This window comes from Bufo gargarizans, chromosome 4 (genome assembly GCF_014858855.1).
Source record: "Bufo gargarizans isolate SCDJY-AF-19 chromosome 4, ASM1485885v1, whole genome shotgun sequence".
Lineage (NCBI taxonomy): Eukaryota > Metazoa > Chordata > Amphibia > Anura > Bufonidae > Bufo > Bufo gargarizans.
The window spans coordinates 468,512,243-468,539,585 of record NC_058083.1 but is presented as its reverse complement, the minus strand read 5'-3'; the positions used below and the strand labels follow the sequence as shown (position 1 = coordinate 468,539,585).

General features: G+C 40.9%; 1 protein-coding gene across 1 annotated transcript in view; it reads right to left on the bottom strand.

The window, feature by feature from the left end:
- The window catches only part of MACROD2 (mono-ADP ribosylhydrolase 2), a 2,142,907-nt gene that overhangs the window by 406,213 nt on the left and 1,709,351 nt on the right, over positions 1–27,343 (bottom strand). The window contains exon 7 of the mRNA XM_044291259.1: positions 22,376–22,449. Within this exon, the coding sequence (XP_044147194.1) occupies positions 22,376–22,449 (74 nt within the window). The remainder of the gene's footprint in view (positions 1–22,375; positions 22,450–27,343) is intronic.

Below are 27,343 nucleotides of genomic sequence, written 5' to 3'. Positions count from 1 at the left end.
ACTTGACCTAGATCTTCTAAGTGACAGCTTCTCTTCCTTAGTCCATCAATGTATTACTTGGTTAGCCATCCATTTGAAATAATGGAAGTCACTACTTTTTCCTATTAACAGATGTCACCCTTTAAGTAGTCAAGAGACACCAATTTGGTGTATACTGTAGTTCGCACTAGTTTTTTTTTTTTAAATATTACTTATCTAAATGATGTACAGATGTTAGCTTCAACAATGTGCAATGCAGACTGCATAGCAAGCCATTTGTCATACATCTCTCCGCATTGGGATTACTATACACACAGCATACAACGTCCTGAATTAAGAGATCACATCAATGCACTCTCCTGTTAGTTTATTGAATCTAGAAGGTTTTCCATGATTAAAGAGTTATGTGTGAAAGAAGGTAGGACATTTCATCCCAAATTAAATTGCTCCCTTTGATGAAGAATTGAAGAGCCCTTACTTTGTGACCTGACGTTTGTTACTTAATCAGCATTAATAATGAGGAATTTTCTAAGCAGCCAAAATGATTATTACATTCTTCATAAACTCCTCATCCTGCAAGCCCAAGATAGCAACATCATTAATATCCATGATAAATGACTAAGAACAAAGACTTTGTAGGCTTCTTTTTTTCTTCTTATTTTCATTGAGGAGTTGAAAGTATTTAAGACTTTTTATGAGCTTCTATACCTTTTCTCTTCAGTATTGCTGGAAAAAAAGTACATTTAGATGGGATTAAATAGAAAGGCCTATTTTCACCTTTGAGAAAACAGGAGAAAAAAACATGCACCGTTCTCACAATGCCGATATTGTCCTGAGAAGACAATCCGCGCCGAGGCAATAAAAGGTCTCTGATTCCAGTTCACTTCAAGGTGCATTTAAATAACAAAGGATGATTGCAATATGTCTTTATCAACAACTGCCAGTCACTAACTAGTTTGCCTTGGGCAAATAAACGAGTGTGTATTCGCTGGATTGGTTCATTACAACATAATTCTACTGGAAACTAAAGTGCTGACAGGTAGAGGAGTCTCAACAATACAACTGTGCCAATTGTTTATGTGAGGTTCAGTGTCCCTATAATTACACCAAGTGCAAATGCAGAAAAGAAAAGATAAACCTTTACTGGTCACTGGACTGGAAAATACACCAAGGGCATGGGTGAAATTGGTCAATATTTCTTTGTTTGTTGTGAGCTTTAGTCTCCAGCATTGTCAATCTAATGTAATAGGCTCAATCAGTAGAAGCTAGTGCCAAGGCAAAGAAGAAAAGCTAGAACTTGGTTACAAGGAGCAACTGTTATTTTAAAAGGGAAAGGTTCAGTTTCTCTGCAGTACTGCAGTGCTGTAACCCTCCTTCCTCTCCCCTCTTCTTCTCGGAAGGCCTGACTGCTGGGGTAGCTCATGTAACTTCACGCATGCCACAGCCTGCTTGACGGCAAGGCCTCTCTCTGTCTGTTCATAGGGTGCAGGCACACTTCCCTGACTCTTAAAGGGCCAGCACACAAACCCTTATCTTCTCCAGCCAATGGCTGGCAACCTTAGGATACTTAAGGCACCTTCCCCCGTGGGAAGGTGCCTGAGCAATAGGTTTGCCTTTGTACTGTGCCATTGTTTGCCTTTGTACTGATTTCTGCCCATTACCTGGATACTGACCCCATGTTGCCTAACCTGACCCGTGCCAGATCTACATACTGACCCTTCACTGCCTGCCCTGTTTACTGGCTTTCACGTATTCTGCCTGCCCTGACCTCGGTCATTGCCTGACTTCAATTTTGCCTGATCCTTGTGTGTCCTGCACTAGTGTCTCTGGACCTTCATTGGTCAGCTGTCAACCAAACAAAAACTCCAGGAGGTAGTGGCCTGGTGGTTTCTCTGCAGTATAAGGGTTCCCTCCTGTAGAAGGGTTAAAAGTTAACTTCCAAGATAACGCCCTTACATTTAACCCTAAGTCAAATTTGTTGGTTGGCACAATGGTTCCACACCAACTGCCATAACATTCAGCTATAAAAGAAGAATGAGGTTTAATCCACTTAACATTATTAAGGGGAATCTTTCACCCCTAATGTTGAACCATTATCTGCAATAATACATGAGTAGTACTGCAGATATGTTGGTCAGAACACTATTTCTTATTTTTCTAACACCCCCCCCCCCCCTATTCCCCCGCTGTCAGGACTAAGAGCTGCATTGACATACATTTTCAGGACTGCTGTGCATGTGCACGAATACTCTCCATTATGTTAGAACAGCTCAGCAGTTTATACTGTATATTTCAGCACAGCTTTAAGTGCTGACAGCAGGGTAACCGGGGGCAGTAGGAAAATAAAAAATTATGATCTAGACTCCTTATCTGCAGTTTTGTAATACTATACAGTATACTACTATAGTACTAGGTTTGAGTGTAGGGGAGAAAATCAAAAATTGGATGACATCTGCAGGGCAGCTGATTGGCAAGGGATGTCAGACTCCGAACTGATCTGATATTTATGGGCTATTTCTAAGCCTTAGAAATGGGAGATGGGACAACCCCTTTAACAGTCTGTACCTCCGCTCCATGGACAGAATACAGGCTGCTTAAATGCGTGCATTCTGGTGACAGATTACATGGGTAACACTAAATTCCAGGGAGCCCTCTGACGACTTATAATGACAGTAATTAGGCAATTGCTGAGCATACAATTTCATCAACAAACCGCCTTGCGTGCAACATGATCTAACAACAACGACTTTCCATAAGGCATATGTATGTCATCGAGGGGTCTACTCCTTAGGACTCCACTGCATTATGGAGCTAGAAACAAACCAACTCTTGCTCTGGTGGGCAATTTATTTGAGTGACAAGCTTGTAAAGTTACATTGTAAATGTATGGACAGCCATAACTTTCCCAAGGAGATGTCGGGTAATCAAAGGGGGAGGGACATTTCTGAAGCTGGATCTACGGCGATCATTTGCTAATCAATTCAACCCAAATCAATTGATGAGATCCCTTTGATGCCATGTAGTATTGCATATGACCATGGTTCATACTGCACATGAAATGCAAATGTTAAAGAAATATAATGTTTCTAAGTCATATAACTATCAGCCGGGGAAACACCCAGGTTTGGCAAATAAAGTGCTTAGTCAGTAGACAAACTGTGGATCTACTGTTGAGCGGCGCTAAAAGTCACTAAGCTATTCTGGTAAATTTGTCTGTAAATGCAAGCTCATTAGAAAACCAGAGCTGGCGCTCAGTGCGTGTCCCCTTAGGTCAAGCTACTCTCTGTCGTATTTCTTTCCTCACATGGTCATATCCTGAAAGTTAGTGTTAAGCGTATTAACAAAGAGATTCCTCGGAGACACAGCTGTGAATTAAGACAGCTTGCTGTGCTTGCCAGTTTACCATAGTGAAGAGGAGATAACAGGGAGCAAATTAATCAACTGCTCTGTTATTTCTCTCTACAGGCCGATCCGGTGTTTCTACAGCAATCGCATTGCTGAGTTTTTAGCACCCTGTTGCCTTTATGGACTATGAGAAGATATAAAGTCATCCAGCAGTCAGCCTCATTTACATAAGTCAATCACAAGGATTGTGGTAAATGTGGATCTTTTGAAAATAAATTTGACCTACACAAAGGCATTTTCCTACTATGTAAAACATTCAATACATAAATTTGCAAGGTCCACTCGACAACCGCGGGTCTCATCACCTCAACAAACAGACTCCTTATGATGGTGTTATGTAGAAATGGCTGCATACTCATTCCTATAAATCAGTACTTAGAGCTTGAAGTGTACAGAAATAATGAGCAAATATATTAAAAGGGGTTGTGCCAAGTTTTCAAATTATTCCCTATGCAAAGAATAGGGTATAACCGATTGGCGGGGGTCTGACTCCTTGGACCCTCAACGATCCAGAGAATGAGGGTCCTGTTCTACAGTCGAACATATGCCCTTTCAGTCCATTTATTCTCTATGGGACTGCCGAAGATAGCAGGGTACAGTTCTTGGCTATTTATGAAGGTCCCAGAGAGAATGAATGAAGCAGCAGGACGCATGTGTGTTCTGCCACTCAATGAGAATGTGGGAATGGAACCACCATTTTCGAGATAGTTGAGGTCCCAGTGGTCATATTCCCACCAATAAGTTAGTTATCACCTATCCTGTGAATAGAGGAGAACTTGAAAACTTGTCATAACCCTCGTAAATCCTGATTTGTTGGCTAGTCATGAGATTATATTATTGTTAAAGGGTTTTCTGGGAGTGAGATGTCGATATTCTATCCTTCAGAAGGGTCATCAATATCAGATCGGATGTGGCTTACACCTGTCACCCCCACCAATTAGCTGTTTGGGCAACTGCCAGCATCAGAGACTATATAGTACATGGAGTGAGAAGCAGGAGGCTCCATCCAATGTGTAGTGGCCATTCCGGGGTACTTCAGCTCAGGCCCCATGGGAGCTGAGTTGCAGTACACAGGTGTCAGAAACTGCATAGTAGATGGAACCTTGCATCCAATGCATATTTTTTTGGGCACAGGCAGCTGCCCAAAATAGTGGATTTAAGTCTGTGTGGGTGCTGGTTGTTGGATCCCTACTGATCTGATATTGATGACGTATCCTGAGGAACAATAGAGGGGTGGGAACAATTGGTGGTCCACTGTTTTCGATACCTCCTGGCGCAATAACACAACCTCAAGTGGTTGGAGGCAATTCTTTTTATTTGCATATACGTGACAACGCATTTAGGAGTAGAATAACACTCCTTTTTCAAGTCTGATGCTGTAAATCCACGTGCATACAGATTGGCTCTTCGGAGCCCATATATTCTAATACTGTACGGAGACCAAAGTAAGTTATTCACAAAGTCACGCAAGACTTTGTTGAATAACTTTGGTAATTGATTATTACAGTGAAAAAGCAGAGTTCGGTTCCAAGTTTAAAAGTGTTTTTTCACTGTAATAATCAATTACCAAAGTTATTCAACGAAGTATTGCGCGACTTTGTGAATAACTTACTTTGGTTCATATCTCCATACAGTATTATAACAAAATTCTTAGCTCGCTTCGCTCATCTCTAACAGCAATGTATAAATGTGAACCTTCTAACTTCACATGAGGGAATGATGGTGTCACATACATCTCAATGGACAGTAAACATTTGACTTACAATTTAATGAGAAAGGTAACCAGTGGTTACAGCCCATTATTTTATGTTTTATATCCATCCACCATAAACCATACTTAAAATAGAGATTATAAATTGTAGATTTATTGCCTCATTCTGGAAACATATAAACTAGTAAAGCATTTGCATTTTGATTAAACATCATGAATAATGCACTTGGAAATCTAAATGACATTTATTTTAAATGTGTTACCCATTAGGTTTACCAGTTTGTATACAAGAACAATTGTATTGGAGGAAATTGACAAATAAAAACCCGTAGGAAAAATACATCACCTGACTTTCTCTACAAAGTTGTTTCTACCATTCTATACATGTCTACTTTTATTTAATTGCTATATACTTTTTCAGATGGTTAGTGTTCATAAATTATAATAGCTACCTAACCACATGAACTACTGCAGTAATGCCTATTAAAAATGGTAAGTGGGTTAGACCATATTCTTCTTTCATAGCTGAATGTTATTGCAGTGGGTGTGGTGCCACTGTGTCAACCAATAAATTTGACTTGGGGCTAAACCTAATGGAGTTATTCTGGTAGTCCCCTGGTATTCACCCTCTAACCCCTATACAGGGTGGGTGGAAAACATGCAATACAGTAGGTCTGTCAGCATTGGATCAATATGGGTAAAAAGGCAGAGGTAAGTACACAGGCAGACATCTAGATACAGTATACCTAGCAGGAACTTAGTAAGGTACAGAACCTATTGCTCAGCTACTCTCCCACTGGGGAAGGTGAATGAAATACCCCAAGGTTGCCATCCATTGGCTGCTGAAGATTAAGATGCTTGTGGGCTGGACATTTAAAAGCCAGAGGAAATGTGCATGCCCTAGAGGTGCAGGAAGAGAGACCTTGGAGGCAAGCAGGCCACAGCCTGTGTGGGGGACGAGAGGCAGTCTGGCAGTCGGTGGATCCAGACAGCCAGGTAAGTAACTCAGAACAGCAGCAGCTCACAGCCACCACTGTAACGGTGAAACCCCTGGCGATCAATAGTTATTGTGACCACTGTAGAAGAAATGAAGAAATGTGGTACTACATGTCGCACCTTCAAAAAAATGGTAGAACATGTAATACATACTCATGCCTCTGACTTAGGCTTCTTCAACACGACCGTATGTATTTTTCTGTATTTTGCAGTCCTTTTTTCACGGAATTGTTGTTTCTTTTTTTGTTTCCATTGTGTTTCCGTTCCGTTTCAGTTCCGTATTTACACAAAAACTTCTCCATGTGGTTTCCGTATGTGATCCGTTTTTTGTAGATCGCAAATGGAAACATAATATTTGTATTCATTACTGTAATGTACTGTAATATTTGTAAACCGTAAACATATGGACAAAGTGGGCATGGATCCACAAAATACGGATGACATATGGATGTGTTCCGTATGCATTACTTATTTTTTACGGCTCCATTGACTTTTAGCGGAACGGATATATGGAAATACAGAAACGGAATGCACACATTTTTTGTGTGGAACCATTAAAATGAATGGTTCCACATTTGGACCGCCAACGGAATACACAAAAACAGAACTGAAACGGAATGAGAATATGTTCGTGAGCAAGAGGCCTTATAGAGGGGGATGCTGAGCAGGGGATTCCTCTCCATCATTAAGGACGCTCCACATACCTGTAACTTTGTCATAAGTTACTTGAAAATTGAGGAATCTGCAGATTAAAGTCAGATCCATAAATATTGGGACATCAACACAATTCTACCATTTTTGGCTCTATACATCACCACAATGGATTTGAAATGAAACAAATGCTTTAACTGCTGACTGTCAGCTTTAATTTGAGAGTATTTACATCAAAATCAGGTGAACGGTGTAGGAATTACAACAGTTTGCATATGAGCCTCCCATTTGTTAAGGAACCAAAAGTAATGGGACAATTGGCTTCTCAGCTGTTCCATGGCCAGGTGTGTGTTATTCCCTCATTATCCCAATTACAATGAGCAGATAAAAGGTCCAGAGTTCATTTCAAGTGTGCTATTTGCATTTGGAATCTGTTGCTGTCAACTCTCAAGATGAGATCCAAACAACTGTCACTATCAGTGAAGCAAGGCATCATTAGGCTAAAATAAATATATATAAACATAAGAGAGATAGCAAAAAACATTAGTCGTGGCCAAAACAACAGTTTGGAACATTCTTAAAGAGAAGGAACCCACTGGCGAGCTCACCAACACCAAAAGACCTGGAAGGCCACGGAAAACAACTGTGGTGGATGACCGAAGAATTCTTTCCCTGGTGAAGAAAACACCCTTCACAACAGTTGGCCAGATCAAGAACAGTCTCCAGGAGGTAGGTGTATGTGTGTCAAAGTCAACAATCAAGAGAAGATTTCACCAGAGTGAATACAGAGGGTTCACCACAAGATGTAAACCATTGGTGAGCCTAAAAAACAGGAAGGCCAGATTAGAGTTTGCCAAACGACATCTAAAAAAGCATTCACAGTTCTGGAACAACATCCTATGGACAGATGAGACCAATATCAACTTGTACCAGAGTGATGGGAAGAGAAGAGTATGGAGAAGGAAAGGAACTGCTCATGATCCTAAGCATACCACCTCATCAGTGAAGCATGGTGGTGGTAGTGTCATGGCGTGGGCATGGATGGCTGCCAATGGAACTGGTTCTCTTGTATTTATTGATGATGTGACTGCTGACAAAAGCAGCAGGATGAATTCTGAAGTGTTTCGGGCAATATTATCTTCTCATATTCAGCAAAATACTTCAGAACTCATTGGACGGCGCTTCACAGTGCAGATGGACAATGACCCAAAGCATACTGTAAAAGCAACCAAAGAGGTTTTTAAGGGAAAGAAGTGGAATGTTATGCAATGGCCAAGTCAGTCATCTGACCTAAATCCGATTGAGCATGCATTTCACTTGCTGAAGACAAAACTGAAGGGAAAATGCCCCAAGAACAAGCAGGAACTGAAGACAGTTGCAGTAGAGGCCTGGCAGAGCATCACCGGGTATTGCGTTCCAGACTTCAGACTATAATTGATGGCAAAGGATTTACAACCAAGTAATAAAAAGTGAAAGTTTCAGTTATGATTATTATTCTGTCCCATAACTTTTAGTTCCTTAACAAGTGGGAGGCAGATATGCAAACTGTTGTATTTCCTACACCGTTCACATGATTTTGATGTAAATACCCTCAAATTAAAGATGACCGTCTGCAGTTAAAGCACATCTTGTTTGTTTCATTTCAAATCCATTATGGTGGTGTATAGAGCAAAACATTTTAGAATTGTGTGAATGTCCCAATATTTATAGCTCTGACTGTATGTCCCTGGGGAGCTCAGAGGCTTTTTGGTTTTGGGCACAGTGCCCTATGAGTTAGTTCAATTATGTCCATCGAGAATTTGCAGATGGTGAAGACTGCTGATGGAATGTCCGCCAGGGGAACCGATTCAGGAATCCCTCTGAGGCGCAGGTTATTCCTTCGTCCACTGTTTCCTTGGTCCTCCAGAGCGTTGTGGAGATCATTAAGGTAAGTACGGCATTTTTTTAAAGAAAGGGTAGTGTTCCAGTACTGAGGCCTGGTTAGACTCTAGGGCCTCCATCCAATCCCCGACTTGGCGTATCTCTTGGGGAGGGCAGTGATTTCGCTTAGAACCGGCTCCAGCGCTTTGCAAAGAGCCTGTTTCAAATAATGTTGGGTGATTGGTAAGGCGTTTCTGCCTTGGGGTTCTTCTGTATCACTATACTCGTATGAAGGCTCGGGGGCGCGTTCACTAACCTTGTGCCGCTGGGCCGGCGCCATCTTTGTTTCTTGCGCTACAAAGGTTGCTGCGCTTTTTAGATTAATTTAGCCATGTTGCCACTTGGTGTTGGAGGTGCTGGTGTGATTCCCCGACTAAGGATGTCCAATCTTCATCATTTCTCAGTCTGTAGGCTAATGTAAGCTGGTGCTACGGAGGATCTTGAAAGCAGAGCTCTGGTTTATGCAGCCATCTCGTTCAGGCATAAGCTCCTCCCCCCGTAATCATGGTATTCTGACCCCTATAACTTTTTTGTAGTTATGTGTACGGAGCTGTGTGAGGGCTCATTTTTTGATGGGTGATCTGTACTTTCCATTGATACCATTTTGGGGTGCATATGACTTTTTGATCACTTTTTATTTAATTTTTGTGGGAGGGGAATTTTTGTTTACACTTTATTTTATAAGGAACTATAACAAGCAATCATCAGATTTCTATTCTTATAGACTTCAATGCATTGGCATTGGAGTGTATAAGAAAAAAACTGTATTCCTATGGAGCCCTGCCACAGGAAGGGGCCCCATAGGAACTAATGTGCGGCAGTCTTTTGTCACTCAGGAGGACAGAGGCTGCTGGATGCTGCAACCTGCTCCCCCGATCCTCCCTGGGGGGGGCAGAACACACCGGGAAGCGCAATTCTGGGTTTTTGTGCGAGCAGATGCCATAGTCCTGTTTGACCAAGGCAGCTGAAGGGTTAAAAGTCCACGATCGGCATTAACGTTGGTTGCGGACATTATGCTAGGGCGTCTGCTGTTTATCTTTAAAGTCTAAAGTCACTTATCTTAAGTCATAAATTAAGATGCACACTTGCATGATCGCAAACGCACGTTTTCAGTCTACTTATATAACTGCTACTCCCAAACAACTCCAAACCAGACTGCAAATTTTTTTTTTTTCCTCTGGATTCAAAGAGGATATAAAAAATAGTTACATTACACTGAACATGACAAAGCATCTGAATATCCACAGAAGAAAGCGACACATTCCTTATAATAAAGGGAAGAATAAAGAGCTGTATGGTATGTTTAGTGCTCCTGTAATACATTCCCATTCGATTCCCTGGTGTCGATGAAAGCGAATTTATAACACAAATTATCGCATTGATGCTCAACATCTTCCCCGACATTAAGGTTTGTGTTTAAATTCATCACCTTGGAGAAGACGCAGTTAAACTATCACTCAAACAAATCAGAGATACCCAGGAAACAAATCACTCACGCACTACAGTCTCAAATGAAATCTTCCTCCATTTAAAGCATTCTTATCATTGACACTGTCATTTGATGCCTAATGGAAAGACTGATTTTTCTCTTCCCTAGAACGTTCCATCAGCCTGAACTCCTGAACTATTTTGGCAATATCATTTTAGCTGCTAAATGTCAAAATCATACATCTCCTGAATGATATGTCAGGGTGGCAGCAACGGACACATTTCCCCCCCCCCCCCTTCCTGAAATATGCCTTTTTAGAGAGGGAAACATATGCTGTCGTCTGTAACTACTGCAAGCTTAGCCGGTAGACGTTTGATTGAGGCTTGCCTTTGTGCACAGATCACTGGGGCCTCAGAAGATAATCCGTCCAGCTTTATAAAATTGCAAGGGATCAGTAGCTTCAATCCGTACCTTATGCTAAGGACGGTTTGGGCTAAGCCACTCACTAATAAGACAGAACAGAACCGGAGAAGCCCAATCTGTTTCCTATATCTCCTCGTTACAATATACGCCAGCTTTATTCTATCTCCATGCAGATTAAAGACTTGACTTCCAGCGTTGAAGGGGGAATCAATGACCCTTTCTTAGAAGACTCATAGACGGCAGCAATCAGATGCATGTTCTGTAACTACATAAACTGTAGATCTACATTAAGATAATTACAATGGGAAAGACATATTTTATAGCTTATTGAGATGCAAGTAGCGTGATAGCATGTGCTAGTAATATTGGGTTCTTGACCAGCACTGGATTGTACTTGAAGAGGATGCTGCCACTTATGTGACTGGATGACATCACTGAGAGATTATTCCAGTACCCCCTTATGGGGATTAAGAGTTAGGGCTTTATTTTAGGCAATTTTCCAAAATTACAAGGTCAAATCGGTTCATTGGATTATTCCTTGTTAGTGAAATAAAGGGAATGGAGAGGTCAGATAACATTGATAGATGGAACTGGTAATTAGATAATAACATTTATCATCATAAATTCAGAGATAACCAATGACATGACAAATTCAACCCTCCTGCATCTGTATATGAAGCAGCGGTGACATGGCATTTAACTCCTTGGATCTACATCCTTTGTGTAGATCATTCAATTAATTCTGGCTGCAGTTCTATGCAAATTGGGCCAAATTACTAATTTAGCTCTGGTACAATTGTTGTAATGATTTTATAGATAGTGTCTATGGACCAATTTATCATATGGGGAATATTTGAGGTCAGTTTTGCTTGAGTCTGCATTACCGTACTTTGCGGAAAATGTATCACACGTTCCACATTGTTGGTAAACTTTGGTGCCCTGAGGGGAATGGAGAGCACATTGCACATGCACAGCGTCCTCTCCATTCACTGCTAAGGGATGTCTCAAAATAACTATTTCGGAAGTTTTACAGAAGTGAATGTAGAGCGAGCTGTGCAAGAGCAGCCACCCCTATATTTACCACTAAGGGAATTACAAAAATAGCCAATCCAGCACTCGATTTAAGTCCCGAAGCGGAGAAAAGCTGAAGGCTGTGCAAGCATTTACTTTGGGGCCCTGTTCTAGAGACATGAGTGGGTTCCAGAGGTGGAACCCACACTTATCAGACACTTGTAACATATCCTATTGTCCTATCAATGTGCCATAAATATACCAGATGGGAACACCCTTTAAAGGCTAAAAATGTTTTGGCATTTTCATGGTCAAAATGAATACCTTATTAATAAATCACCCCTAGAATTTTTGTCTGGTCTTCATTATGTTTGTGTGTACAAAATACAGCTAAATATTAATTAATAGTTCATAAGTGACTTACCAGATTTAGATTTACTTACCATAATGCCCCAGAACTTTATAGAAAATTGTGCTCACAACTAGAAAATATGGCATACACCACATTTGTTAATTAATTTTGATCGTTTTTACACTTATTGTTGCTCACCTTCACCCCTGAGGACCTTTTCTGATGACCCCCCCCCCCCCCACGTGAGGTCAGACCCATGGTGGGAATCATATTTACCAAACCCCCAGCTCCCCCAGCTAGGTTCCAGCTCTATTGCTCCCCATCAGGAGCAGCAGGTCTTGGGTCTCCCTGTATCAACATCTAGCTTGACGTGGGTCATGTGACCACTGCAGCTAATGATTGGCCACAGTGGTGACGTCTCACACATGTGGCATGTGACCCGGCAGCCATGTTACCCGCAAAAAACTTGATGTTGACACTGGAAGATGAGAGGCATGTGGCTCCCAAGGGGGAGCTATGGAGATGGAACCCACAGTGCCAATTAGAATTAATGCAAGAATAATTTCCACCATAGGTCTGGCCACGTTGGGGAGTTTGCAGAAAAGTTTCCCAGGAATAAACAACAATTTAAGGGCTTATGAACACTGCTGTTAAACACCTCTGTTTTACACCATAACAGGGCTACCACATAACATGGCTACCTTCGAAGTGCATGAGCCACAAACTGCCCTCATTTCAAGTTGTTGTTTGTTTTAACTGACAAAATGTTTTTTATACATGTAACTACAGATTTTGTAAGGACAGTATGGACATATTCTCCCTGAGAATCATACAGAGTCCGTAATAAGGGAGTCATAGGGGTCCCATGCCAGTGAGCAGGAGTCCTAATACTTAACATACAGTTAGTACCTAAAGGAAGAGGCATGGCTAAGAAGAAGAGTAAAATATGGCAAATATACTAAAAACATACACCAAATTTTGGCATATAATATTAATATTGATACATGCCAGCCATGAAATGAGGTAATAAAGTGGTGTGTCTAATATGCCTCAAAGGTTAGGCCAAATGTATTATGCCATGTATACAATTTTGACAAATTTTGAGTCATTTGTGCTATTATCAAGTTTTGGTACGTTTTCCCCAATGCTTTTCTGTATGTGGTGTTTTTTCTCTATGTGCACACCTCTAATCGCCAGTCAAGATAGTACTTATCAATAGAAAATTGTACTCTTTTTGTCTTAGCACTTCTAAAAACTCATTACTTTAACTTTGGTGGGTGTAGCCCTTAGAAAAAAATAAAGATTTTTCGTGTTTTGTAAGTAAAGCAGCGAACATGTGAACATTCATCAGATGTAACAGCAAAATCTAGATAGAACACTCTAACAGCTGCCAGTAATTGTAATCAGCGTGGCTTCAAAGCACCACGAAAACCATTTTCAGGTTAGGAGTGATGAATAATACAATCTGTGTAGTATGATCAATGAATTCCAATCGCCTGCTGATGCTGCAAATAGTCCTCACATCAACTAATCCCAAAATCATCCGAAACAAAAGCAGGTTTACTCTCAACATCCTTTCATAGAACTTACTGTATGTTCATGTTGCTGGAAAACAGTCATTATTTCTTATATTCTTAGATGTGTGTGTGTGCATGGATGTATGGATAAGTAGATTGGTAATAAAGAGATAGAGTAGATAGATATGAAATAGAACAATAGATATCAGAGAAATAAAAGAAAGAAAGAGAAAAAGAAAAAGGGAGAAAGAAAGAGAGAGAGAAAGAGGAAGAAAAAGTCTGCCTCACGGCTGCCAGCCAGGTACATAACAATCTGATGCTCTCAGCATATCAACTATATCTTTGTCTTTAGGCCCCTTTCACACGGGCGAGTTTTCCGCACGGGTGCAATGTGTGACGTGAACGCATTGCACCCGCACTGAATTCTGACCCATTCATTTCTATGGGGCTGTGTACATGAGCAATGTTTTTCACGCATCACTTGTGCGTTGCGTGAAAATCACAGCATGATCTATATTCTGCGTTTTTCACGCAAAACAGGTCCCATAGAAGTGAATGGGGCTGCGTGAAAATCGCATTGCATCCGCAAGCAAGTGCGGATGCAATGTGATTTTTATGGATGGTTACTAAGGAGATGATGTTAATAAATAGGGATGAGCCCCGGGACTCCATTAAAGTCCATTTACTTTATTATTTTCCATTATAACATCTACAGAACACAGAACCCAAACCTGAACTTCAGTGAAGAAGTCCGGGTTCGGGTCTGGGTACCAACATTCAATTTTTTTATCACGCGCGTGCAAAACGCATTAAAATGCTTTGCACTCGCGCAGAAAAAACTGAACAACGCAACCCAATCGCAGACAAATTGTGTGCGAACTCGCGTGGGTTTCCCTGAACCTACCCACAACGCATCCGGCACGTTCGTCTGCAAGGGGCCTTGGGATGGTGATACAATTGAATACTGTGGCAAGAGTGGGAGTATTTTGTGCTGCACTGTGGTATTTGCTTCTGCTCGGGTGCTACTTTGTGCTGCCCGGCATTGCTGGGCCCACCTACATATCTATCTATAATAGAAAGATATTGAAGATAGATATGTGCCTAAGGGTGCCCCCTCTGTCATATAAAAGAATAATAGATATAAATGATGAATTATGGTTGGGGGGGTCCTATTTTTACAAAAGTATCTACCGTACTTACCAACTTCCCCCCCCCACCCTCCAAACAGCCTCAAACCTGTCTGGGACTGCCCACTTGGATGGGGCTTATGGTATAGCTTGAATTTGCTGGGACTGCCTCGGGAAACAAGGGACTAGGGTCCCTGCAAATTAGGAACTGTTGTGTGTTATAAGGAGTAATGTGCATTTTATTCAAATTATAAGGAATATTTGGTGTCATCTTGGACTTCCATAATCTGCAGCCTCATTCTTTTCTATGGTCACAGAACTCCTTGGTGACTGCTATTGTTTCATAATTTACTATAGAAGGCACCCTATACCATGTATATTAGGATAGACATATAGTCTAAGTTCATTAGTATTGGCTTATATAAGAGAGTTGTCCTTGGAGTAAATAGAGATTGTGTTCAAAACCTTCACAAGGCCTGAGGCCTAGATATACCTGGAAAATTCACTGATAAAGTAATATCATAATATCCAGTACCCAGAGTGAAGCACAGTGGATTTATTATCCTATATATACCGTACACCATATATGAAGGAAAAGCTGTTCGACGTCTCCTCACTGGGAGCCAAGGACGTTAATAGACATAAAATATTTCCTTCCCAGAAGCCTTGGGTGGTTTTTCTGTGCGTCTCTATCTTGCTCGCAGTGTAATAACAGTCAGACATCACACAGGTACAGAGCTCTCCCTATGGTAGCTTTCTTATCTGCTTTGTAAAATGACTTGTCTGTTGGGATGATGGCTGGAGTTGGGCTTAAGGGACCATATAAAAATCACTCAGACTGACTGGAATATGCAACCCAGGGCGAAGTAATTATTTCCGTTTTGCAAATGTCGAAAGACACTTTTTTCCCCTCGTGAATTGCAAGATGAAAGTAGGCCCACTGCTGCTTTTATAAAAAGGCCGTATCATTGCCGTAATTAGACTCTGGAATAAAGAGGGTGAACGTGTTAGCCATTCTGTATCTTAGAAAGAGTGAGACCCGCACGTCTTTACCCACACATCGTCACAGCACTCACAGCCAGAAACGCTTCCCTGCTTTATTTTCCACTGAGGTTTGGCAGAGCTCCTGTGACACACAGTCCATTTTCTTCCAGTGAATTATTGTTATTTTCTAGTTCACTACTCACCTGCGGCCAGCCTCGTCTGGTTTCATATATACCCAGCCGTTCCAGGAATGTCAATATTTGGAACATGGATAGATCTGATTATTCTGTCAGTTATAAGAAGTTCTGCTCTTAGAAAGGGTCCGTTTGCACTCGCCAAGGATCGTGCTAATTGTCAGGAATGAACGTTCATACCAATGCAGGTTCCCAATAATTAGCTCATGTTAAAGTGCCACGATCACCCGTCAAATGAGTGCACACAAACTGAATAAGGGAAGAATGAACTGAATAAAGATTGTTCATCCACCTTTTACTGTATTTTGCATCAGCCATTCAGAGAGTCCATTAAATGAGAACCGGTCGACCCGCCATCAGCAGCACGTATAAAAGGACCCTTACTGTAGAAGGGCCAGTCTCTTGCTAATTAAACAGGTCCCAAATAGACACTGAAAGTAGTTAAGTAGTTGCATAGGGTACTTTGTGCAGTGTGGCTTTTATTACAGGTTTTCCTAGGTTTTAGGAAGTGGAAATGGAAACTAAAATGGTAGTATAAATTTAGCAGGAAAATAAGTGACAGAATCAGAGGAAATGTACATGTAGAGGCAAAGACCATTAGGGGGAAAGTAGGAAACATTTCACAAAAACTGAAGAACTAAGGCCTGGGAAAGCACAGCACGGGAACAAAGGTCTGAGAGAAAACAATACAAAAACAAATATCTAGGGGAGCCAAGCACAAGAACAAAGGTCTGGGGGAAGGTACAGCACCGGAACAAAGATCTGGGGGAGAACAGGACAAGAACAACTGTCTGGGGGTACAGCACAGGAACAAAAGTCTGAGGGAGAACTGGACAAGAACAAAGGTCTGGGGGTACAGCACAGGAACAAAAGTCTGGGGGAGAACAACTTAAGAACAAAGATCGGGGAACACAGCACAGGAACAAAGATCCAGGGGATCACAGCACAGGAACAAATGTCTGAGGGAGAACAGGATAAAAAAAAAAAAAAAAACAAGAGCAAAGATCTGGGGAAGCAAAGCATAAAGACAAAGATCTAGGGTGCATAGCACAAGAACAAAGGTCTGAGGGAGCACAGCACAAGAACAAAGGTCTGAGGGAGCACAGCACAAGAACAAAGGTCTGAGGGAGCACAGCACAAGAACAAAGGTCTGAGGGAGCACAGCACAAGAACAAAGGTCTGAGGGAGCACAGCACAAGAACAAAGGTCTGAGGGAGCACAGCACAAGAGCAAAGATCTGGGGAAGCAAAGCATAAAGACAAAGATCTAGGGGGCACAGCACAGAAACAAAGGTGTGAGGAAATCCAGCACAAGTACAAAGGTCTGGCGGAGCACAGCACCAGCCAGAGGTTTGGGGGAGCACAGCACCAGCCAGAGGTTTGGGGGAACACAGCACATAAAGGGAGAGCAGAGCACATGATGGAGAACACCGAGGCTACAGGATCACTGTAGGCAACAAAGACAAACACAGTCTCTTTCTTCATACATTTCCTACATGCCTCTGTTTCCAGTCATGATGCTCGCAGGAGAGGAGCAGCTGCTGAGATACTACTGTACCGTCATACGGGATTAATCCTGAATAGCACAATCAGTTTTTTAACTGTTAAACTCTTCCCTTTACTGGGTCCCGTCCTAATGACATCCAAGTACTAGTGGCCGCACTCCCCTACCAAATGGGTAAATGTGAAATGTGTGAGATAGAAGGGGGAAGGGGTGACATAGCAGTGGCTTTTACTGGGACTTAACCCAGGATAGCAGGAGCTAGGTATTTAATGGAAAAAAATCATGATTGTCCCAGCAAATTCCGGACAGTTGGCATGTACGTAGTTTTGATATCACAGAAGTTAAGCTGACTAATACACAATAGTGATGTCACATCAGATTACAATACCTGACAGAAGCACAGTTGGTAGCTTTCGTCATTTCCTAGTGAGTTGTGATGTCACAGCTACTTACTTGACTGAAACTCTCTTATGATATCACAGCTGCTTAACTGACTAAAACTAGTTGTGATGTCACAGCATGTTACCTGAAGGAAACTCACTTGTGCTGTCATAATGTGATGTCACAAAAGCTGACAGCAAATTACTTAACTGAAGCATACCTGCTCATATGTAGATAGCATGGGTCAATAATTATGACTGGCATTTTATAAATGGTCCTGATTTCCCCTGCGCTATGCATCCTCTGGCAGTCTGTGCACCTAAAGTAAGATCTATGCCAACTCGTCGCTAGCAGAAAACTGGAGTAAATGATGATAAATCTGCCAGGGCCCACTAACTCCACTCCCATGCTACACCTCCTTTTCGGAAAGTGTTAAGAGCGGCTTAAAAACATCATTTGCACGAACCCAAGGTTTGTGATTTTTTTTTTGTGTCAGTTTTATGCTGCTACCATTTGTAAGCCAGGACTTTATTCCCAGTCTAGTCCTAGATAGATAGATGACTGATAGATAGATAGATAGATAGATAGATAGATAGATAGATAGATAGATAGATGACTGATGATAGATAGATAGATAGACTGATGATAGATATATAGATAGATATATAGATAGATAGACAGATGATAGATAGATAGATAGATAGATAGATAGATAGATAGATCGATCTCCCGAGTCCCTTCATACAATCATCCTGTAACACAATTATGTCTGCTTCTAAAAGGCGCTCAGTGTATACAGAGTAATACAACTCATTAAACTCAATAATAAATCAATATGCAGTAGGGAGAATTCTAAGAAGTTACTTTCATGTTTTGCCCATGTATTGCTATAATTGGCATCAGCCAGACCAAATTTTCAGGGCATCTGTAGTTGGATAGGATTAAGTCCAAGCACATTTGTTTCAAATAAATGGAGTCAGATGTATGGCAAGTTCCTGCCAGAAGTATAAACCCTATGTTTTATGGTACCTTTCAGCATAATTTTTTTTAATCTGACACCTCTTCTCCCTACATCATTGCCCTCAGCATAAATAGTCACTCTATTTTCAGAAAAGTTTTTACAAATCAATAGTACAGGAGAATATAAGAAACTTTGTACTATATCATATCTGAGAAAAATGTTTATTTCTCCGCTTATCAAACTCTTTCTCTCCTTACCCCTACTCCAAAACTGTAGAATCACTATCAATTATCTGCTAAATCGGTCTTGCATGATGAGATGAATCACTAAGGAATCAGATTACACGCAGAGAGTCACACACAGACATTCTGCTGCAGGTAATAGTGTTTTACTGTCTTACAGCTACTGGATTCACATCTACACTGCACAGTACATCTCTATAAGGTGCTCTATTTTGTCATTTCTTCTCTGTATAGGATAAACAGTGAAAAAGGAGCAGGGTCATATTAGCTAGTTTCATCCCACTGGCACAGGGAGACATGATAATTAGAGATGGAAAATAAGATAGAATATGTCATATAGGGGGCAATTGATTAAGGTGTAATACGCCAATATTAGGTGTATTTCCGGCGCAGATTGTGGCGCAATGGTTAGTTGCACCGCAATCAATAATTTCTCCACGCTGACGCCAGGTCCAAAAAAGACGGTGTGGCGTGGGTGGGGAAGGGGACAGGCCGGCAGGCCCATCTCATTTACCATTTATTATGTTTTTTTAAAGTATAGAAAAAGGTCTAAATGTAAGACAGCAAGGAAGCTGTCTTACATTTAGAACTGGTGGAAAATCCGCCAAAAATATGAGGAGGCCAGCGCCTCTAATTCCAGCGGATCCACCACCAGTTGAGTGCTTTTTAAAATGCCAGTCTTAATAAATGTGCCCCATAATGTCCAGATATAGTGTTATTCCTCATGTAAACATGTACTTATTCTGAAAAGTCACCTGAAATGACAAGTAAAGTATAAGTAATGTTCTGCGTAGTGGATAGAGATTATTTATTTACACAGTAACTACTGGTGACCACAGCTATTTTCTATGTATAGATATGAGGCAACGTAACGTAACATGTTATAAGCAAATTCACTATTATTAGATTACAGAGAAACCACTGAGCCTCCATGCTGCCCAGATGTGTATACATTTTAGGAACTTTGAATAGTGTATATGTGTGTATATATATATATATATATATATATATATATATATATATATATTCAAACATTTCTTCAAGAATTTTCAAAAGATACATAGATGCAAAAAAAATTTAGTTTTTTTTTCCTGACTAGTTATATAATCATGCATCATGCTCTGCAGCATAATAATGAAAAAAAGAAAGGATCTGCAATCAATCAACAAGATACAGGAGAATTTTTCAAGGTAATCAGAGTATTCAGTTACTAGTGCATACAGTAAATCTCATCCAGGACATGTTTATATCACATTACATTGAGAGAGAATAAACATTCGCTCTATATAACTGCACAGCTCTATGAAAGACAGAGAAATGTGTGGATAGATGGATAGATAGATAGATAGATAAATAGATAGATACATAGATAGATACTAAATATAACCACCATTCCCAAAAAGTTGGGATGCTGTGCAAAATGTAAAAAAAGAATGATAAAATGTCATGATTTGCAAATCTCCTAGACCCACATGTTATTCACAACAAAAATTAGAACACATATCAGATGTTGAAAGTGAGATATTTTACTAGTTTATGGGAAAAAAATATCTAATTTAGAACTTGATAGCAGTAAATCATCTCAAAACAGTTGGGAAAGGGTCAACAAAAGGCTAGAAAATTAAGTGGTACTAATAAAAAGCAACTGGAGGGTCAAAGAACATTAGAAAAGCAGAGTCTCTGAGAAAAAAAAGATGGTTCACCAGTAGGGATGAGCGAATAGACTTTGGATGAAACATCCAAAGTCGATTCACACAAAACTTTGTTCTAATACTATCCAGAGCAGGTGCTCCGTACAGCATTAAAATGTATTGGCTCTGATGAGCCAAAGTTATTGCTTTGACGTATAACTTAATAAATGTATTTGTACTGCAAAAAAACTTTTCACGAACTCTGGTTTGGTTCCAAGCAATAACTTCGGCTCATCGGAGCCAATACATTCTAATACTGTACGGAGCTCCTCCTCCGTACAGTATTAGAACAACGTTTTATGCGAATTGACTTCGGATGTTTTATCTGAAGTCGATTCACTCATTTCTATTCACCAGTCTGCAAAAAACTGCATCTAAAAATTGTGGGTCAATTAATAAAAAAAAAAGTTCCTCAATGTTATTTGCAAAGACTTTGAATATGCCACGCCCACAATCTATAGTCCATAATATCATCAAAAGATTCATAAAATCTGGAGAAATCTATGTGCTTATCAATACTGGATGCATGTGATCAATGGTCCCTGAGGCAGAAATATATTAAAAAAGGAATGATTCCTCCATACCAGAATGACCATGGGCCAAAGTATGTAATTGTGGGAATATCTCTTTTAATTAATCATTTGTATCCAACATTATCTTCCCATAGATTTCACACTGTAAAATAAATGCTTTCACATACAATGTAATCACACTCTTTTACGATATAAATCAATCATTAAATTACTCATTCAATAACACAGCTTGGCTTATGCAACAAGTAACCAATCATACTTGACCAATTAGACAACCGTGCTTATTAAACAACACACATTATTGACTAACTAGACCTTTTGGACCCATATGTTCTCCCCCATGCAATGACTATAATTCTTTCAGACCATAAAGGGGCTATCCCACAAAAAGTATAACTATGCAGTGAATAGATTGTTACAAATTACATATTATTACAATATAAATGCAATAAAATATTATAAAGTGTTTATGTATATTCAATTTTGCTGTCTGGTGCTGCTTCTCCTGTGACTGAACTTCCTGAGGGTGGTCTACCTTCTAGCCCATTCAGTGGTGGACTGTCATGCTTAATAACTTCCCTGTTCCCTTTCTCCTCTTAATGCTGATGTAGAAATCTCATAAAGTACGCAAAGCGTCCCAGAATCCTCTCTTGCATTAATTAATTCTTACATCTAAATTCAGAAATATTTAGCTATATCTCTTTCTAGACAACAAAGAAGGAAATTGCAGACCATTAGTGGAATTGCTGAGTCACTTTATGCAAGGGAGGAAGGGTTTAACAAGAGCTGATTGCAATGTGCTCCTGGGAGATGCATGTGTTGTCACGTGTGACGAGCTACTGCCCACCCACAGAAATGGAAGAGTCAGGGTTTTCAGATAATGTGGGCAGAAAACATTTTACCAATAATACCCCTCTTCAATCCACCAGACTACTGTATAGCTCCATTTTGACCACGTGTACTCCAATCCCACTCTTTACACCTTCCAATAAATAGCTCAAATACAACAGTCGACATTAATCAATGTGCTACGACGGGTTTTCAAAAGGATTACCAGAAAGTGCATCAAACCTTTCACCTAAATCTGAAAGGTGGACCTGGTGTCCTCGGAGGTGCAGGTCAAGTGAATTTATTTGGAATGAGGAGAAAATTATGGTTCAATCTACCTGTGCTCACCGCAGGCATTACGAAGAACATTTCAGGAGTCCGAGAGTTCAGAATGTGATAAACGTATAAAGAGGCATGCACCTTGTTAAAACAATGGGTAAAAACCTTGTCAACCAAACTCTCCTCATTTACTGGTAGACAATACACTCTCATTGAGACATGTGGCACGTTTGAATTTGATGAAAAGGCATGACCTACCTCTTCCCGATTATTCTTCAACCATTCTTTGGCAGTGGTGATAGCTATGATAGCTGCTGGCTCGTTTGGAAATCCTAAAAAAAATAGGGGGAAAAAGCAAGTAAGAAGAAGAATATTGGAAGTTATAGGTTTTTTAAATAAGAATTTTTTAATAATCATTTTTTCAGCTTACATGAGTGTTATATAGTACATAACAATGCACATTTATTAAATTGTTAAACTAAACGTGAAATCCATTTTTTTCGTACAGGATGTTTGTCCTACTTTGGTTGTTGCTGTTATTACTCCTTGAAGAATATAAGCTTTAATGCGTGAAAGCCAATTTTCCCTCATTTATTTATTTAGGTCACCTATGGGAGCTTCAAGGGAGGGAGTGGCCGACCCAGCAGCAGATGTTACATTAGGGGATGTCCATATTTCATGCTGGAAAGGGCTAGAACATTTATGTTTGCATTAATTATACTGAAATGATACCCTGCAATTATTCAAAGTGTCGCCAATGTTCTTGTTTGTATGGTTGCAAGGAATAACTTTGCAAAGATTCTGGCAAGACTTACAAAAAAAAAGAAAAATGAAAAAAAAAAAAAGACCAGTGGTGAGCTCCCTTAACTGCTTCCGGTCCCCGGGCGACTGGAAGTGTGACATGCCATCTACATGCACATCGCTTCCATTAGGTAATGGTCTAAGCAGTGGCAGCACATCACTGGTGAAAGTCACGGATTAGCCAGCAGTAATGTTCATGTAGACACAGTCAAACTTCCAGTCCAGCGGGGACCACAAGTGGAGGACACGGGAGATTGCTTATGGAACCAGAGCACCAATCACAATGGAGTCTTTTCATTTTTAATCCTGTATCCCATCAGAAGGGGTTGGGATCTCGATCCAACCCCAGTCTCAGAGAACCCACTTAACCTTGAATGTTGCACTTAAAAAGTGTTAAAAAGCACTTCCATTCACAGAGACATAACTATAGTTGCAAATTCTATTGCTGATAATACACACATACATACAAACTATACTACCAGGGGCGTAAATACAAATCACTGGGCCCCATAGCAAGAATCTGGAACTCTGTACTTTGATCGACAGGGCCAGGCATAATGACGCTTTCACTGCCTGGCCCTGTTGATCAAAGTGAAGAGGGAGCCAAAGTTGCAGACAAGGTGTAACCGCAACGCCCTCATTGCTCCTAGAGGGAGTCATTTGCATATATTTTATTTTTCTCAGCAATGCGGGCACATATGAACATGAGACCAACACAGATGCCTTCAGCTGCCAAGCGCACATAGAACAGGTCAGCCAGTGTCATAGGCACAAATCTGCTGACAGATGCCCTATAACAATACAGACTGACTAAGCTGCATGGTCTCATTAGATCAATTAGAGCCCAATGTAGCCAATACAGTGTGGTTGTACCCTAAGGGCATTGAACAATCTGGTCAATCCCTTGTAATATGCCCTATAAGCCAGAGTGGAAAGCAACTACAAAGAGCAGATCTTCCTCTGGAGGACTGGGCACGGTCATATGCAGTATTACGTGGTCACCTAAGCAGTGCAGTGGGAACTTTGAAGGGATGGTCCCAGACAACTTGGTGACCTTGTGTAGAACACCATATTTTACAGCATGATCTCCTTTCTTTTCCAATACTTACTAGGTGAGACTGGGGGATAGTCATAAAGCACCTTCTCTAGAAAATATCAGTTATAAAAAAAAGCCAGAAGAAGCATTCGTAACATAAGAATTCCAGAATAAAAAAAGGTTCTTCAGAGAGTACAAACCCTTATAGTCCTGCTCAGGTATTTATTTTACTAAAACCTTAAGCAGTTGATCCATCCAATCAATTGGAAGTATAGGAATTTATTAAATATTTTGCCAACTTTCCCATTCTAGTCTTTGGTGGTGAGTCTCAGGAGTTGGACCACCACCATGCTAATGTGTATCACCGATCTAGCACACATTGGAGACCTGAAACATCAATGGCAGATTTGGTCATATCTGCAAAAGCACTCTTAATTACAAGATATTTTCAGCCGTATGTCCTGACCTGAAGAACCTTTACAAAAAGTCTGGATTAGGATTAAAAAGCCTACGATTTCAGAAAACTCTTCCATGTGACAATTTCATTATTTCTTGCCAAGACCTAGGTTAGCAATGCACAGCCCTGCAGTTTTACTGCCCTGTGGAGCAATACTTAAATAGCCTATAATTCTTGCATGAAGTAATGAGAAATAACAAGATAAAGAGGCATCATAAATACTTAATGCTTCTGGGTCACTTTCTAGTCACAAGCAAATACTAACATGGTAAATGCGACACCTGAAGAACAATACTATGTATAATGCATTAAACAGATAGCAGGAGCGTAAATTAGACGATATAGCCACAGCAGCCTAAAATCTAATAACAGCTGCCAGGCAGTTATTAAGAGACGGATAAAAGCCGATAGCAATGTTTATTCCGAGGGATTGTTACTGAACAGCTGTCATTCTAAGAGAATGAAATCATTTTGTAGTGTGTCAGCAATAGATGAGCTAGATGTTTATGAAGTTATGTCCGCAGTTCAATCGGAGAACCGGCTGCTTATTTTACCTATACGACAACAGATTCAGTTTGTTTCATGTCCTACTTAAAGGAATTGTTCCATCTCAATATTTATGGCCTATCACTAAGATAACCCATAAATGTCACATAGGTGTGGGTCCCACCTTTGGGACTTGCTCCTATCTCTCTCTGAAGTGGAGGGAGAGCAACTATGCATGTGTGATCCGAAAATAGCCAAGCTTTGGGTCGGCTATTTCTAGTAGTCCCATAGCAGGCAATGGAGCGTTGATCACGCATGAAATGCATCCTCTCCATTCAGTGCTATGGGAGTTCTGAAAATAGTCAAGCACACTCATATAGCCATTTTCAGAAGTCCCATAGAAGGGAATGGAGAGGATGCCACGTATGCGCGTTGTGCTCTTCTTCACTCGGGGCTCCGTTCTGGAAATAGGACCCGCACCTATCTAACATTTTTGTGGCATGTCCTACAGTTATGTCATAAATGTTGAGATGGGACAAACCCTTTACAAAAATATACAAATCCAAACATAACCCACATTCACATTGCCAGACAATATGATATGCCCTCAGGGCTCTTCGTGCCTTTGACATTAATGGTTTAATCCTCTGGAACTCCCAAGCTAATACAACTAGCGGTGGCTGCACATAGGAGAAGACTAAATAGAACGTGGCAGCACATTATGATCTGTGGCATCTCCACTTAAGAACAGCTGTCAGCAGGATCAACTTTAGCAAACTAGGCACACTGGCAGGGTTGATCTTTGTCATGGTAGAATTTTTGCATGATCTCTAAACAAGGGATCTAACCATTGTCTGCAATGCTCCAAATCGTAAAATCCAATCTAGAGGCAAAAGAATGAGAAGACATGACTCACGGTGGCATTTGAGTTTATCCTCTTTTGACCCCAAATGGCAGAAGATTTCTTTTATTAAGCAATAACCTGGGTGTTCCCTTAAAGGAAATGTGTCACCAAAAAGTTTTTTTGCCAGTTAAAGCCAAATAGCGACACATCTCCTTTTCGTCTACAAGGGAAGAATAGATAAGCTCTGACAATCACTAGTGTTGGTCGAACGCGAAAGTGGTCGGGTGCTCGAGTAGAACACCTCGCAATGGAAGTCAATGGGAGAACTCGAGCATTAAACCAGGCACCCCTTGCTCTGAAGAGGGGAGGGTGTCTGGCTCATAGGTAAAGGTCAGAAATTGATGCAAACACCACTGAAATGGTTTCTGGATCATTAAGGGGAGGATGTCTGGATGCATCTTGGACTCCCAGGTTGATGCTGGGAACCATGTTGTCCGAGTAGTACGCCACTTTTACAGACTGACAATAATATGCACCAAACCAAAGAAAATCGATTTTAGAGGAAAAATTGTTAGGAAACATTCCTTCCTGTATATTTACTTGTATATAAAGTGCAAGTGCTGCCAAAAATTACAAGCAAGAGGCACTCCGATACAACCTGTATATCACATAAAGGAGGGCCTCATTCACATTGTGGTACAATTGTTCAGGTAGTGGGACTCCTACACTCAAAGCCTATGCAGTAAGTGAAAGGGCTGCCAAAAATTACAAGGAACCGGCACTCCAATACACCCTTTATTAAACATAAAGGAGGGCATCATACACACCCTTGAAAAATTATGATTGATGGCCTGCTGGTGACCCTCTAAAACATTAGAGGTGAGGGCCTGCTGTCGAGCTGACCATCTAAAACATTAGGGGTGAGGGCCTGCTGCCAAGCTGACCATCTAAAAAATATTTGTGGGTGAGGGCCTGCTGCCGAGCTGACCATCTAAATAATTTTGTGGGTGAGGGCCTGCTGCCGAGCTGACTATCTAAAAATGTAGGGGTGAGGGTCTGCTGCTGAGCTGACCTTCTAAAACATTATTGTTGAGGGCCTGCTGGTGACCCCCAAAAACATTATGGGTGAGGGCCTGCTGGTGACCCTCAAAAGCATTATGGGTAAGGGTTCGCTCCTGAGCTGACCCTCTAAAACATTAAGAGCGAGAGCAGCCTGATGGAGGAGGAGGAGGACGAGAAAAGGAAGATTGAACCATATACCCTTTTTAGTAGTGGAAGGGGTGCCTGGGTACACAGTGTATTCAATACACAATAAAAGCCACATTTAGAGTGCCTTTATGTTTGGCCGCTTTCCTCTGGTGGAGTAGAGAAGTCAGGGGAAATCCAGGCCTTGTTCATTTTTATAAGAGTCAACCGGTCAACATTTTCAGTTGAAAGGCGGAAGCGCTTATAAGTTAATATGCCCCCAGCAGCATTAAATACACTCTCTGACAAAATGCTGGCGGCGGGGCAGGCCAGCACCTCCAAGGCGTAGAGCACCATTTCGTGCCACGTGTCCAACTTGGACATCCAATAGTCGTAAGGCATAGAGGGATCACTGAG